The sequence below is a fragment of the Chelonia mydas genome, chromosome 1 (assembly GCF_015237465.2).
Source record: "Chelonia mydas isolate rCheMyd1 chromosome 1, rCheMyd1.pri.v2, whole genome shotgun sequence".
NCBI classification, from domain to species: Eukaryota; Metazoa; Chordata; order Testudines; family Cheloniidae; genus Chelonia; species Chelonia mydas.
Window position 1 is genome coordinate 135,218,729 of NC_057849.1, and position 16,611 is coordinate 135,235,339.

The window sequence follows — 16,611 nt, forward strand, 5'->3', positions numbered from 1 at the left end:
CATCTTGCCCTACTGCATGACAGACTAGAGCAGAGATGGGCAAACTACAGCCCGCAGGCCACATCTGGCCCGTGGGACTGTCCTGCCCAGCCCCTGAGCTCCCCGCTGGGGAGGCTAGCCCCCGGTCCCTCCCCTGCAGCCACGCCATCGCGTGGGCGGAGCTCTGGGCAGCGGGGCTGCGCGCTCCTGTAGGGCAGTGCAGCAGCATGTCTGGCTCTGGCCGGGCGGCGCGGCTGCCAGACATGCTGCTCTGAGCAGCATGGTAAGGGGGCCGGTGCCAGTGCTGAGGGGTTGGATAAGGGGCAGAGGGTCCCGGGGGACAGTCAGGGGACAGGGAGCAGAGGGCGGTTGGATGGGGCGGAGGCTCAAGGGGAGGGGGGGGGCAGGGGACGGGGAACAGGGGGCAGTTGGATAGGGCAGAGGTTTTGAGGGGGGCGGGGGGGAACAGGGGGGTTAGATAGGGGGTGGGGTCTTGGGTGCAGTTAGGGGCAGGGGGTCCCAGGAGGGGGCAGTCAGGGGACAAGGAGCAGGGGGGGTTGGATGGATCGGGGGTTCTGTGGGGGGCAGTCAGGGGGCGGGAAGGGGCGGAGGCCAGGCTGTTTGGGGAGGCACAGCCTTCCCTACCCGGCCCTCCATGCAGTTTCGCACCCTGATGTGGCCCTCGGGCCAAAAAGTTTGCCCACCCCTGGACTAGAGGCTGGATACACACCATCCCCTTCTTTGTATCCTCTCACAGATGCCCAAGTAGATTTGCTGCTCACCCTCCCTGTCTGGAATTACTGGGCTTGCAGAGCATGGAAGTTCCATGAACTGATAAAGACAGGCTGAGAACTCAGTCATATAAAATACTCTTTGCTGTCTCTTGTTTTTTCTTCTCTGTTTTCTTTGCTCTTTTTTTTATTTTGTGGCCTGCATCTCCCATTTCTTTACTCACCAGAAGGCTCCATGCTGCTCAAGGTAGGGGTCTGGGAGCAAACTGGTAGTTCCAGTAGCCTTTATGTGTTCTTGCAGCTCAGCTCTATGCTACAGGAACAAAAAGAGAAGAGAAGACTGTGCCAGAAGTTTCCCCATAGCTGGCTACATTAGAAGCCACTTCTGGAACAGCACAGTAAGGCAGTCGACTTCCAGGGACCCACTTGCTACTTTCTCCACAGCCACAGAAGCATGCTTGCAGTGCTGGGATAGGTGGAGTCATACTATTTTATTCACCCCTTCTCTCGTGAGTTCTGACCTGCCCCTCTCAACTTGTATCTAGTGAAAGAAGTGCTGGCCTAGGAACCAGGACGTGTTGAGTTCCCTCACTGTCCTTAACAATACTTTCCACTCAGAGCTTTGCAAACTGAACATATTGTCCCCATTTTAGTGGTGGGGAAACTTAGTGTAAAAGAGGTGATTTGGTTGAGGGGCACTGCCTAAAAGTCAGGAGGCCTTTCTAACCTTGGTTCTGACAAAAACTTGCTGAGACCTTGGGCAAGTCACTTAACTTCACAGCGCTTCCATTTGTTGAAAGTATATCTACAGGCATTTTTTTAGTTATGAAATAAAATGCAATATATTATCAAGGCCGGTGGTCAGAATAGAACTCAGTCCCTTCAGGCACCAAACTTGGTCTTTAATCCAGTTGATCCCATGGCTGTTGGGGAAGACTTCTCCCATGAATTTTTGCATCACGCCTTGGCAAAATGTCAAGTGAAAAACGCTTTGCAGGTTTTCATCTGCCTCGCTGCAGATGTTCGTCAGTCTCCTAAAAATTCAACATTTTCGGAGTCCAAAATCCCATGTAAACAAACTCATGAAAAATTCTAAACCTGTTTTCTTGACCAACTGCTTCCATCAATTTTGCCCTGTGAGAGTATTACTGCTTTATTGATAAAATCCTTTATAACTGTGTCTGTATGCACAATCTCTACTAAAGCCAACTACACCATTTTTTTCCAAATACATAATCATTGCATATAAAATGCAATCCATAAATAAATATTTTAAAACCGAACGTATCAAACTGATTACTTTAATTTTTCAGGTAGATATCATAGGAACATTTCCTTTCAGGCTTTACCAGAAGCCCAGAAAGATGTCAAACCCCACAAAGAACTTAGATGGATTTTGAACCATTATGCTGCAGAAAGGGGGCAATCCTGGCCAGCTGTCCCAGAGTGAACTGAAACTTGAGACTTATTGAAGCTAAGTGCAGGCAAAGTGGCTGAACTCATGGAACGGATATGGAAAAGTACAGGTGAGCTGGGGTCTTGTGTCGATGTGGGTAATCTTTGCTAAGGGCTTGAATTTAACTAGAAGTGAGTGGAACAAACTTCCTGCACTTTGGGCCTGATCCAATTCCCATTAGAATAAATGGCCAAACTTCAGTAGCACAGGATTGGACTATTTATGACTTAACAAGAATCCAACCATAATCACTTCACATCCCTCCACTCACATCTACTCATGCTGTTAACCTCATCACAGTCCCCCCGGGAGACTTCTCCAACTCAAGCTGTTAGGGTGTTCCTAGCCTTTTATATCTTTGTTAGGATAAACTCCTGCTCCCTCTGAAGCGAGTTAAATGCAGCTGAACTATATTAGGATTGGGAGGCTATTCAGAGGACCAAAAAGAAGGGGTTTCATGGGACTAGCCAAGCTTGGGAAGGGTAACCATGATTATGTGGCTCCCCTGGCCAAACTCCCCACTAGAGGGGAGCTTTGCCCAGGCTGGAGTTCTCTGTGTGGGACTGGTGGAGGACAGAAGTCTTCTTCTCCAGCCACAGATTACTATCTGTGCTACTGCATGGCCAGTCTCAGAGATGCAGCCATTACTCCTGTGCTCCCTGATATATAACTGCACATTGCAAAGGGGTAAAAGATTTGATCTTCAAACCCCCAGGTGCTCCTGTCTCCAATCTGAGCTCTGTCTATTCCTTTATTCAGTATTTAGTTATTTTTCTTCCCAAATATTAGAATGGGGTGGGGGTGGATCTTTATAAAGATCTAGTAGGTGTAAATCTTGAAAAATAGGTAAGAAGGGTATTCATTTTACAAGCAATGATTAAAGATTTTAATTATACCTTAACTAACTTAATGGAAAAATCAATGGAAAATTTGATATTGGACAGTCCACCTGGTGCTTTCTTAATAAAATGCCAGGTACTTAGTCACAACTGATTTAGCGTCAAGGAAGAGAAACACAAATATGTCTTTCCACTGCCCCCCAAATCCTACCAATGTTTTAATGCATTGTTCTTATATAATCAGTGCTTTACATATTTCACAATATTTTCTATCACTTACCATGTTTACAAAACATGCACCTTACTTGCCATTGAAACAGATGGATACAAAGCAGGACAGCATAATATAATAAACATATTTGTCATACACACAACAATAAATCAACAGAAGAAAAGTGTAGGTTTGAGTGCTCAGAATCAACAGTATCTAGTTTCATAACCTCCAACGCATCATCAGCGATCTACAACCCATCCTGGACAATGATCCCTCACTTTCACAGGCCTTGGGAGGCAGGCAAGTCCTCGCTCACAGACAACCCACCAACCTGAAGCATATTCTCACCAGCAACTACACACCACACCATAGTAACTCTAAGTCAGGAACCAATTCATGCAACAAACCTCAGTGCCAACTCTGCCCATATATCTACACCAGTGACACAATCACAGGACTTAACCAGATCAGCCACACCACCACCAGTTCATTCGCCTGCACGTCCACCAATGTAATATACGCCAGCAATGCCCCTCTGCTATGTACATCGGCCAAACTGGACAATCCCTACGTTAAAGGGTAAATGGACACAAATCAGATATTAGGAATGGCAATATACAAAAACCTGTAGGAGAACACTTCAACCTCCCTGAACACACAATAGCGGATTTAAAGGTAGCCATCCTGCAGCAAAAAAACTTCAGGACCAGACTTCAAAGAGAAACTGCTGAGCTTCAGTTCATTTGCAAATCTGACACCATCAGCTCAGGATTAAACAAACACTGGGAATGGCTAGCCAACTACAAAACAGTTTCTCCTCCCTTGGTGTTCACACCTCAACTGCTAGAAGAGGGCCTCATTCTCCCTGATTGAACTAACCTCGTTATCCCTAGCCTGATTCTTGCTTGCATATTTATACCTGCCTCTGGAATTTTCCACTACATGCATCCGACGAAGTGGGTATTCACCCACAAAAGCTTATGCTCCAATACGTACCTTAGTCTATAAGGTGCCACAGGACTCTTTGCTGCTTTTACAGATCCAGACTAACATGGCTACACCTCTGATACTTAGCTTCATAATTGTAATCTAGATCACCCTATTGCATATAAGATTTAGCAATTTAGGCAAACTGCAGCTAGAGGGCCTGATCCAGAACTCATTGAAATCAATGGAAAAACCCCCAATAACTTCAAGGGGCCCATAGTTGAGAAAGGTTAGCCATTCCCGCAGTGTCTTGAGAAAAACGGATACACAAACAAAGTTAGTAGCAGGACTACTTCCTGGCAATTGCAGGTTGGAAATTGGATGTGTCATTGCCAGTCCTCTTATCAGGGGAATTTAACTGCAGAAATTAACATCACATATTTTTAACTTTTTGTTTATTAATCCCCACAGGATATATCTAACATATTTAAAGAGATGAACAAAAATAATGATGGAGAAGTCAGTCTGGAGGAATTTAAGGCTGCGCTAGCCAAGCTAAAAAGGTCTGGCCAGTAAAATATTCTACAAAGGGGAGGAGCATCACAACTACAAGAAAGGAGAGAAAAAACACTGACTTCATAAAACAAATAAGTCTTTAAAGCCACAGATTTATTTGTTTTTTATTGTGAGAAAAGTGACCATGAGAAAATAAGGACCTTTCTTAACAAAGACAAAATAAGATGCACACTTTATTCTCAAAGATGCTCACCTTTATCATATTCCAGCAGATCCCGATTCCAGTTATTTCATAGTCACTAAACAGTCTTAGTAAAGCAGTTCCATTAGGAGCCAGGAAAAAGAATCAATCACTCCACGTCCTCTTTCCCCACCAGACCATCACTGAGCAATCCCCATCACTGGGTTCTGGAGGTTTCCAAGGGTTGCTCATAAAGGCCTTTGGACCCCTGTAAACATTAACATCCCCAGCAGGTCCTGTGGAGAGACCTAGCCACGCTACTTCCTCTCTTCTACTCCCACCAAACCACCTTCAGACCCATTAGCAAAAGAGACCGCCTTGGATTCCGATGACGGAAGTTTCCCATTGTCAGGTATCACTTGTCCCAACATTCTGTCATCCCCCTGCCCTGCCCTGGGATGAATTTAGTGAGTCTTAGACCACAGAACTGGGTAATTCCCTTCAGGAAAGAAATTGAGTGGGCAGCAGACAAAAGATTAGTAGATTATCCTAATCTACATTTTATTCCAGTCAGAATGTACCCTTGTTGTGGTAGAGCTTTTGGCTGAGGAAATGTTATTGGTAGGTAATTTTTGTGAGCTGAGTGCGAATTCTTGGAAGCGCCTTTGAGAATGGCTGAAACACAAATTTTTTTTAAAAGATTCTCTCTTTTTAATTCTAAAATAAAACAACAAACCAATACAACAAATTTGTAATTAATGCTGAATTTGTTTTTTAACCTCTTCCTCCACGGCAGGTAAGGGTAGGGTGGTAGAAAGGGATACCAGCTAGAGGTTTGTTGTTACCTTGCTTGAGTATGCTTTGAAGCACCTGGAAGTACTCATCTCATGGGAAGAAGTTAGAATTATGAACTTTTTTCCCCCTTCAAATAGTTAGTCTCTAAATGTCTTTCTTTTTCTTTCTCCCTCCCCAATTTATTTGACTAGAATGAAGGACAGGAAAATGGAACTGTATTCAGATACTGAAACTGAGACAGATAAAGTTTATTGGATTTCAAGCGAAATCTCTGGTATTAAGAGGCAATACGGAGTGTCTGAGCTTGCAGTTACATTCCATTCCATTCCTTTCCATTAGAAGGGCACATACCAAAAATATTTACTTATCTTGGTTTGAATTCTGCATGAGGGGGAAAAAAAAACCCCTATTCTGTCTGTGATTCAAGGTCAAAGAACTCATTTTATTTTTATGTAACAAAAACTGTTCAGCTGAGATGGGCAGATTCAATAATTTTAAAGTGAATTTGCTTATCATTGTGAGATATTGTTGCTTCTGTTTTATATTCAGCTAACTTGAGATTCCAAACTGAAGAGAAAATCATACCACTTTACTGCTTAAGATGATCCCACGAGAATGTCTGATTTATAACTTGGAGCAAATAAACCAACCTAGATGGAAGAGGAAGTTCTACTGCACAAGCTGAGCCAAGTGTCCAGGAAACTTTCCTTGAGGCACATCCCCACCCCAGCTCACCCACTCCACTAACAAGGCCAGCCTCAATGACCTGCCCAAGATGCACAAGTTTACAAAGGGCAAACAATGAGTAGGCACTGCATAAAAATAACAACCCCACCTATTAGCTCATACTCACTTTTCTCACAATTAAAAAAAAAAACCATAAATCTGTGGCTTTAGGGACTTATTTTTGATGAGGCCCATGTTGTTTCTCTCCTTTCTTGTAGTTGTGAAGGTGGGCTTGAACCCTAGACCTTCAGATAGAACCACTAGTACTTGAGCTAAGAGACTGTCTTCGTTAGCTAGAAGCTGTGGTAAAATCTTAGTCTCTTATGCAGATCAGCCAGGATAGGAAGACAAAAACGCATTATCCTAGCGTTGCTTGAGTAACCCACAACATATACAAAACATCCATACAGTACAAACACGATCGCCACCATGAGTCAATGTACCACGAGATGTGTGGCACAAATGTTCACCAAGACGGGGTGGAAAAGGAAAAGCAAGTAAACATAACACAAAGTAGTGCAAAGATACTACAAAGTGAACACACAAGTTAAAATTGTGGTGTAATTTGTGTTGACTTGACACTTTAAGGCCACGTATTATCATATCCCACAAAGATCTGAGTCCCAAGATACAAAAGACCACACAGGTAATCGCAAAGGTAAACAGCACACTCAGTCCTGTTGCCAAGCCATGCTGCACGCAATCCTATTTGTTTCACGAGCTGCTCAGCTGTGAGTCCATGCTGTGAGAACTACAAAGAGTAACCAATTCAAACTAATTGTAACAGTTAAAATATTGATTACTGCAATTTATTCTAATGAATGAGCCTACTTCCCTGCCATTCCTCTTTAATATTTAATACTTGTTGCCAAAATACAACACAGTCTGACTTTCCAAAGATAGACTCATAGACTTTAAGGTCCAAAGGGACTAGTAAGATCATTGAGTCTGACCTCCTGCACATTGCAGGCCACAGAACCTCACCCACCCACTCCTGGATGACCCAAAGGCTCAGCTAAGCTACGGTAATTCTCATCCCTATTCATCCTGGACCACATTCCTTCCTTTCGTTAGCTTTTTGCCTTCCAAAAGACCACAGTAACAACTTTCACCAGGAACATTTTGGTAGGGCAGCAGGACCACTTCACTGGTTTCTTAACAGAGCACTCTTTAAATACCCACCATGCAGATATTTTTAGGGTATTGTTTATTTATTTTCTTCCTTTCCTCCCTCCTCCCAATTTTGGTATGGTTTGGTTTAGTTTCTTGCCTACTACATACTCTACCTCAATTCACCAGTATTAGTACCCCACCCTCCATTTACAAGCATACAAAGTTGAAATAAAACTGTGTAATTGCAACTGGCCAGTTCCACCACTGGATGGCAATATTACTTAGCAAATTACCAGCATAAACAAATCTAACAAGTTTCAGAGTGGTAGCCGTGTTAGTATGTATCAGCAGAAAGAATGAGGAGTACTTGTGGCACCTTAGAGACTAACAAATTTTTTTGGGCATAACCTTTCGTGGACTAAAGCCCAATTCATCAGATGCATGCAGTGGAAAATACAGTAGGAAGATATATATATACAGAGAACATCAAAAAATGGGCGTTGCCATACCAACTCTTAATGAGACCAATCGATTAAGGTGGGCTGTTAACAGCAGGAGAAAAAAACCTTTTGTAGTGATAATCATGATGGCCCATTTCAAACAGTTGACAAGAAGGTGTGAGTAACACTAGGGGGAAAATTAGCATGGGGAAATAGTTTTTAGTTAGTATAATGACTCATTCACTCCCAGTCTTTATTCAAACCTAATTTAATGGTGTCCAGTTTGCAGATTAATTCCAGTTCTGCTGTTTCTCGTTGTGTGGAGTCTGTTTTTGAAGATTTTTTGTTGAATAATTGTGACTTTTAGGTCTGTAATTGGTAGGTTGAAGTGTTCTCCAACTGGTTTTGAATGTTATAATTCTTGACATCTGATTTGTGTCCATTTATTCTTTTGCGTAGAGACTGTACAGTTTGGCCAATGTATATGGCAGAGGGGCATTGCTGGCACATGATGGCATATATCACATTGGTAGATGCGCAGGTGAACGAGCCTCTAATAGTGTGGCTGATGTGATTAGGTCCTATGATGGTGTCCCTTGAATAGATATGTGGACAGAGTTGGCAACGGGCTTTGTTGCAAGGATAGGTTCCTGGGTTAGTGTTTTTGTTGTGTGGGGTGTGGATCTAACAAGGATCTTCTTAAGGGCTGGTTGTAAAGAATTATGGGAATCTATAGACGGTTTGTCTGTAGTGCAGTCACTAGAGCTTGTAATTACTTTTACTCTCTTGCAGGGACAGTCTCAAGTTTAGCTCAAGAGACACGTACGATGCTGAAAGTGGCCTGTCTGCTAAATGGTCTTTGATGGCCTGTATTTTACCCAAAGTACAGAGAGCCATTCCAATGTGTGACATCTCATGAGCCATCAGGGATGGAAACTACACGACTGGAAAGCATTTCAGTGATGTGCACTAGGATTTTATAGCCCTTGTGAACTGAGATAGTAGACCTTACAATATCATTATTGAGATGATCCTCATGCCTCCCCCTCCCTGAGAACATTAGAACCACAGTTAATGCTCCATGCCATCCAAAAGCTTTTCTGAAATGACATAAAGAACTGACCTCTAATTCTAGGAGTTCCTGAGAATACTATACCCCGTGATAGAACTGAACTTGGGGGGAAAGCAGTGAGGCTATTAGAATGATCTGATCTTTAAAAGTCAGTATAAACTAATTCTTAAAAAGTCAATACTTTTGTTATTGAAAGTTAACTACAGTAAAATTTGTATTATCTGGCACATTACCAACTGGAAAGCTCTATAAACTGGCATTTCTGATCTTCATTGAAAGTCCAGTTTATACTCCAGTTGGTGTGGGGCCGGCAGGCTCCCTATCCGGCTCCGCGTGGCCCCCCGGAAGCGGCGACATGTCCCTGCTGCTCATAGGTGGAGGAATGACCACACGGGGTTCAGTGTGCGGGAAGGGGTGTGGGACTGGGGGTTGGGGCACGGGAGGGGGTGCATGGTGCGGGCTCTGGGAGGGAGTTTGGGTGTGGGACGGGGCTCGGGGCAGGGGCCTGGGGCATGGGTGGAGAGCAGGGTGCCAGATCCGGGTGGCGCTAACTTCGGGCAGCTCCCCACAAGTGGCGACATGTTCCTGCTGCTCCTAGGCGGAGGCGCGGCGCAGTGGCTCTGCATGCTGCCCCTGCCCCGCCCTGAGCGCTGGCTTCACAGCTCCCATTGGCTGGGAACTGTGGCCAGTTTGGGCAGCACCTGCAGGGAGCCGCCACACTTCCATAGTGCACTTTGATCTATTCCTGTTTCAAAGCACACTATGGAATTGTTAGCATGGGTCAGTAGGATTCACACAGACACTAGTGTGCAGCAAGCCATGAACTAGCCTGGTCAACACTACAAAGTTAGGTCTCCTGCCAACAGAAGTACCCCATTACAGCAATATAGCAAAACCACCTCCCTGAACGGCATTGAGCTGCGGTCCCTGTTCTGTGGTCAATGCAGTGTGAGTGTAGATGCTGCATGACCTATGTTGACCCTAATAGTCCTCCAGCAGCTGTCCCACAATGCCCAACACTGATCACTCTGGTCACAATTGTGAACTCCACTGCCTAGGGGTCATGCCCCACTCCACTCCCTTAAAACACTTGGTGTATTTTTGAAATGCCTTTCCCTGAGCGCCCAGCTTGGGAGCACATCTCCCAGCTCTCCACTGTTGTGTGCAGCTGCCCAACTGACCAGACTAGCTACATGATCCAGATGTACCTGGAGAAGACAGGAGGTACTGGATCTCCTGGGACTGTGGGGAGGAGAGTCTATGCAGGCACACCTATGGACCAGTTGTAGACATGTGGACATCTATAAAAAAATTGCACAGGGGATTCAGGCGAAGGAGCACGACAGGGACCAGCAGCAGTGCCACATGAAAGCAAAGGAACTGCGGTATGCATATGCCACAAGATCTGGGAGGCCAACAGTTGATCTGGTGCTGAGCTGCAGACCTGCTGGTTTTACGATGAGTTGCATGTCAGATTTGGCAGATATGCAAGTATGCACCAGCATCCCGCAGACTACCATGGATACCTCAGTGGAGCCCAAGACACAGACCCCTGCCATAAGTGAAGAGGAGGAGGAGAGGGACACGTATTGGGGTGGGGGTGGTGTAGAGGATCCAGCTATGCCACAAACCAGGACCAGTTTGAGACACCGCTGTGGTCCGGCTAGTCCCACCAGCCAAACACGGACAAGCCCAATCCAGGGAACCCTCCTCGGGTAAGTGCTTTTTCCCTTACAGTGTTTAAAAACAATTGTGGCACCTGGCCCATACCAAATTACCAAAGGCCACATATATCAATATTTAACTGTCTTACTCATACAGGAAGAGGTAACAGTACAACAACAGAGCTAGAGTTATCTGCTTTTCATTCCCCTGTAGGATTAGGAGGACGAAGGAGGGCATATGGAGCACCCTGTTGATTTATATAGGGATGTCCCTTGTATCCTCCTGAGAGATCTCAATGAACCTTTCATGGAGATACTCTGCAATCCTCTCCCAAAGGTTTCTAGGGATGGCCGCCTTATTTCTTCCTTGGCAGTAGGACACCCCGCAACAATCTACTTGGTACCACGGGTCAAATCCCTAACCCTGTTACTCCACACAGGGGGACAGCTTCACATACACTGATCTGGGAGAGGCACGGCTACTGTCAGAGTAGCCAAAGCAGACTACATTTCTGCACTTGAATGGACAGATCTGTGTGCTTTCTAGTTAAAATTCTGTTCAGTTAATTCATGTTTGTATTGTATTGTCCTTTTTTATTTGTACACTGTCTTTTCCCCACTATTTTTGTCAGACAATAAAATTCTATTTTTTGTAAATAAATTTATCTTTATTAGTTCACCAAGCACACTGCAGAATGTATGGCAGGATTCAAAGCACCCAGCACTTGTAAATGCACAGCACCACAGAATTCATAGGTTCAAGAAACCACCAAGTAATATCCGTACACATACAGCAAGCACGGCATAATTCAGTTTCAGTGAAAGACCATGTAACAGTTATAAATGCACAGGAAATCATAGTAATTCAAAGGTTTATTATAATACACAGTGTAGTATGTATACATGCACATCAAGCACTGCACAATGCCTAACAGCCTGCAAACCTACAGGGCCAGGGCACAGTCAAGCACAGCACATTAATGTGGCTGACTATTACAGTGTTTTTTCAAAGCCTCCCGCAACTGCATAGCTCTATAATGGGCTCTTATAACGGCCCATGTGTCTGGCTGTTCAAACTCAGCAGACAGCCGCTCCACCATGGCAGCAACTTTCCCCCCTTTCTCTCACATATGTTATGCAGGACACAACATAGAGCTATAATTATTCAGATATTTTTCTCACTGAGATCCAGTCTAGCAAGTTGAGCTGTCAATCGCAGTTAACTCATGCGATTAACTCAAAAAAAATTAACTGTGATTAAAGAAATGAACTGGGATTAATCACAGTTTTAATAGAATACCAATTGAAATGTATTAAATATTTTGGATTTTTTCTACATATTCATATACGTTGTATTTTGTGTTGTAATTGAAATCAAAGTATACATTATTTTTATTTTTTTTATTATTTATATTTATTATTTTTATTACAAATATTTGCACTGTAAAAATGATAAACAAAAGAAATAGTATCTTTCAATTCACCTCATATAAGTACTGTAGTGTAATCTCTTTATCGTGAAAGTCCAACTTACAAATGTAGATTTTTTTTTTGTTATATAACTGCATAGATAACTTCTGCTGGTAGCATCTGACTCAGATAATGAAAATGAACATGCATTGATTCCCACTGCTTTGGATTGTTATCAAGCAGAACCCATCATCAGTATGTCCCCTGGAATGGTGGTTGAAGCATGAAGGGACATATGACTCTTTAGCGCATCTAGAACATAAATATCTTGGGACGCTGGCTACAACAGTGCCATGCAAACGTTTGTTCTCACTTTCAGGTGACATTGTAAAGAAGAAGTGGGCAGTATTAGCTCCTGCAAATGTAAACAAACTTGTTTGCTTGAGCAATTGGCTGAACAAGAAGTAAGACTGAGTGGACTTGCAGGCTCTAAAATTTTACATTGTTTTATTTTTGTATGCAGTTTTTTTGTACATAATTCTACATTTGTAAGTTCAACTTTCATGATAAAGAGATTGCACTACAGTACTTTTATTAGGTGAATTGAAAAATACTATTTTTTTTACAGTGCAAATACTTGTAATCAAAAATAACTATAAAGTGAGCACTGTACACTTTGTATTCTGTGTTGTAATTGAAATCAATATATTTGAAAATGTAGAAAACATCCAAAAATATTTAAATAAATGGTATTTTATTATTGTTCACAGTATGAACAAAGCTGCTCCATGAATGCCAGCAACAACCTGTAAGTGTTTTTCGTCATGTCCCTCAGCAATCTGCCCTCAAAAAAACTGTCATGTCCCGCACTGTTGCAGTTCTTCCTGAGGTTCTGATAATATCAGAAAATCATGCATCCTGTATTTGCAACATTCATGACAACAGTACAGAGCTGTGCCGACTCTATGCTTCTATCACAGAGGGTGGACACCAAACAGTGCTACATCGGTTTGTGGGATCGTAAAGAAAGGTGCAAAAATTATGGGATACGGATGGCATTCTGGGATGGAGAAAGTTGTGAGAGGGGAATTTGACCCCTCACTCCCAGAGTTCACTGTGTGACTCATTTCTGCCCAACAATACATTGTGAAAACTTCCCAGAAGGCATTTTGCCAGACTGGGATACCTACCCATTGTGTGCAGCACTTTGCATTGACACAAACTCTACTAGTGAGTACATGAAAAGCCAATGCAGGCGGCCAAGTGTGTGCTCACAAGTGACATACTAACTGTGGCAGCTGTATGCCAGCTTAACTTTAACGTATGTTGCTAAAGTTTGTAATGTAGATGTGGCCTAAGTGTTCATAATAAATTAGGAATACAAAATGAATGATTAAAAAGGATTAAAAGGTTGCAAAATCAAGTACTTTCAAGTCAGGAAATGCCAAAATGAATATTGCCCTTGCAACATTAATTTACCACCGCCCCACAAGCATATATACTATGATACAGTCTTTAGTTACATGCAGAAGTGACTGTGAAAAATTTGGCATACATGACTTGTCCAGTGTCACACAGAAACCTGGTGGCAGAGGCTGGGATAAAATTCAAGCCTCCAGAGTGGCATTCGTCTGGTCTCACCATTAGACCATCCTGTCTCTTCCTGCAGTCCCCTGCCTCATTCACTACCCACCTTCCAGCTTCCTACAGACAACAGCCTCCTTCATTACACAATCCTTATTCATCCCCAGATCAGATCCATTTTGTGCACTCAATGAACCAGATGTCCTGTGTAAAAAGTAATATGGGATCATGGAATTAAAGGCTGTATTATAAATAATGCATACACACAACATAAGAATGGCCATTCTGGGTCAGACCAAAGGTCTGTCCAGCTCAGTATCCTGTCTACCAACAGTGGCCAATGCCACCGGGGTGACCTCCACTGCTGCCACGTCCCTTGCCCCCTCAGATTCTGGGGGAGCCCCCCCAGCCAGCGGGGGGGGGGGGGAAACAGTGGCCAATGCCATGTGCCCCAGAGGCCGTGAACCTAACAGGTAATGATCAAGTGATCTCTCTCCTGCCATCCATCTCCACCCTCTGACAAACAGAGGCTAGGGACAACATTCCTTACCCATCCTGGCTAACAGCCATTAATGGACTTAACCGCCATGAATTTATCCAGTTCTCTTTTAAACCCTGTTATAGTCCTAGCCTTCCCAACCTCCCCAGGCAAGGAGTTCCACAGGTTGACTGTGCACTGAGTGAAGAACTTCCTTTTATTTGTTTTAAAGTTGCTACCCATTAATTTCATTTGGTGGCCCCTAGTTCTTATATTATGGGAACAAGTAAATAACTTTTCCTTATTCACTTTCTCCACACCACTCATGATTTTATATACCTCTATCATATCCCTCCTTAGTCTCCTCTTTTCCAAGCTGAAAAGTCCTAGCCTCTTTAATCTCTCCTCATATGGGACCCGTTCCAAACCCCTAATCATTTTAGTTGCCCTTCTCTGAACCTTTTCTAATGCCAGTATATCTTTTTTGAGATGAGGGGACCACTGTATGCAGTATTCAAGATGTTGGAGCACCACAGATTTATATAAGGGCAATAAGATATTCTCCGTCTTATCCTCTATCCCTTTTTTAATGATTCCTAACATCCCATTTTCTTTTTTGACTGCCGCTGCACACTGCATGGACGTCTTCAGAGAACTATCCACGATGACTGCAAGATCTTTCTCCTGATTAGCTGTAGCTAAATTAGCCCCCATCATATTGTATGTATAGTTGGGGTTATTTTTTCCAATGTGCATTACTTTACATTTATCCACATTAAATTTCATTTGCCATTTTGTTGCCCAATCACTTAGTTTTGTGAGATCTTTTTGAAGTTCTTCACAGTCTGCTTTGGTCTTAACTATCTTGAGCACTTTAGTATCATCTGCAAACTTTGCCACCTCACTGTTTACCCCTTTCTCCATATCATTTAGGAATAAGTTGAATAGGATTGGTCCTAGGACTAACCCTTGGGGAACACAACGAGTTACCCCTCTCCATTCTGAAAATTTACCATTTATTCCTACCCTTTGTTCCCTGACTTTTAACCAGTTCTCAATCCATGAAAGGGTCTTCCCTCTTCTTATCCCATGAAAACTTAATTTATGTAAAAGCCTTTGGTGAGGGACCTTGTCAAAGGCTTTCTGGAAATCTAAGTACACTATGTCCACTAGATCCCCCTTGTCCACATGTTTGCTGACCCCCTCAAAGAACTCTAATAGATTAGTAAGACATGATCTCCCTTTACAGAAACCATGTTGACTTTTGTGCAACAATTTATGTTCTTCTGTGTGTCTGACAATTTTATTCTTTACTACTGTTTCAACTAATTTGCCCGGTACTGATGTTAGACTTACTGGTCTGTAATTGCCAGGATCACCTCTAGAGCCCTTCTTAAGTATTGGCGTTACATTAGCTATCTTCCAGTCACTGGATACAGTAGCTGATTTAAAGGACAGGTTACAAACCGTAGTTAATAGTTCTGCTATTTCGCATTTGAGTTCTTTCAGAACTCTTGGGTGAATGCCATCTGGTCCTGGTGACTTGTTACTGTTAAGTTTCTCAATTAATTCCAAAACCTCCTCTAGTGACACTTCAATCTGTGACAATTCCTCAGATTTGTCACCTACATAGGACGGCTCAGGTTTGGGAATCTCCCTAACATCCTCAGCCGTGAAGACTGAGGCAAAGAATTCATTTAGTTTCTCCGCAATGACTTTAAGTGCTCCTTTTGTATCTCGATCATCAAGGGCCCCACTGGTTGTTTAGCAGGCTTCCTGCTTCTGATGTACTTAAAAAACATTTTGTTATTACTGTGATACAGCATGGCCAGAGGGCAGCAAAAGACTGTTTTTTGGAGCCTTACTCCTTGTAGAGGGAACAAAGTTTGCTATAAATTAATTAGAGCACCTGAAGCCAATTAGAGCACTTCAAGCCAGTCACATTATAAAAACCCCCTGCTTCAATCAGATAAGTGGAGGAGTTGAAACAGAGTGGATTGGTGTTGAAGCAGAGGAGAGTTTGGAGAAGTGCTGTGATGGGCTAAGAAGACCAAGACCCTAGGTAAAGAGATACCTGGTTTGTGCAGAGGGAGGGCATGAAGCCCTACAAGCTGAAGGGCAGGAGTGGGAAGTAGCCCAGGGGAAGGAACTGCTAGTTCTAGTGGTTTACTGCTATCCTTATGGCCCCTGGGCTGGGACCCGGAATAGAGGGTGGGCCTGGGTCCCTCCCTTGCCACTCCCCTCCTCTAGGACACTAGTGGGGCAGTTAATACCCCAGTTCAGGGGCAGGAAATGGTGCCCTGAACCTCCCCCCACCCCCAAGAAGAGAAAGCATGAGACCCATCATTGTAGTGCTGGAAATTTGCCACATTACCTTTTGTGTTTTTGGCTAGCTGTTCTTCAAACTCCTTTTTGGCTTTTCTTATTACATTTTTACATTTAATTTGGCAGTTTATTCTCCTTTCTACTTACCTCACTAGGATTTG

General features: G+C 43.4%; 1 protein-coding gene across 10 annotated transcripts in view; it reads right to left on the reverse strand.

Moving 5' to 3' along the window:
* Nucleotides 1-16,611, reverse strand: part of CTPS2 (CTP synthase 2) — a 138,176-nt gene that overhangs the window by 40,661 nt on the left and 80,904 nt on the right. Inside the window, exon 16 of one of the 10 annotated variants that reach the window (XM_043537878.1) lies at nt 10,036-10,290. The exons of the other annotated variants lie outside the window; for them this stretch is intronic. Coding sequence (XP_043393813.1) covers nt 10,051-10,290 — 240 coding nt within the window. The 3' untranslated portion in view covers nt 10,036-10,050. Of the gene's footprint in view, nt 1-10,035; nt 10,291-16,611 lie in introns of those variants that run through there. 10 annotated transcript variants of the gene reach the window in all.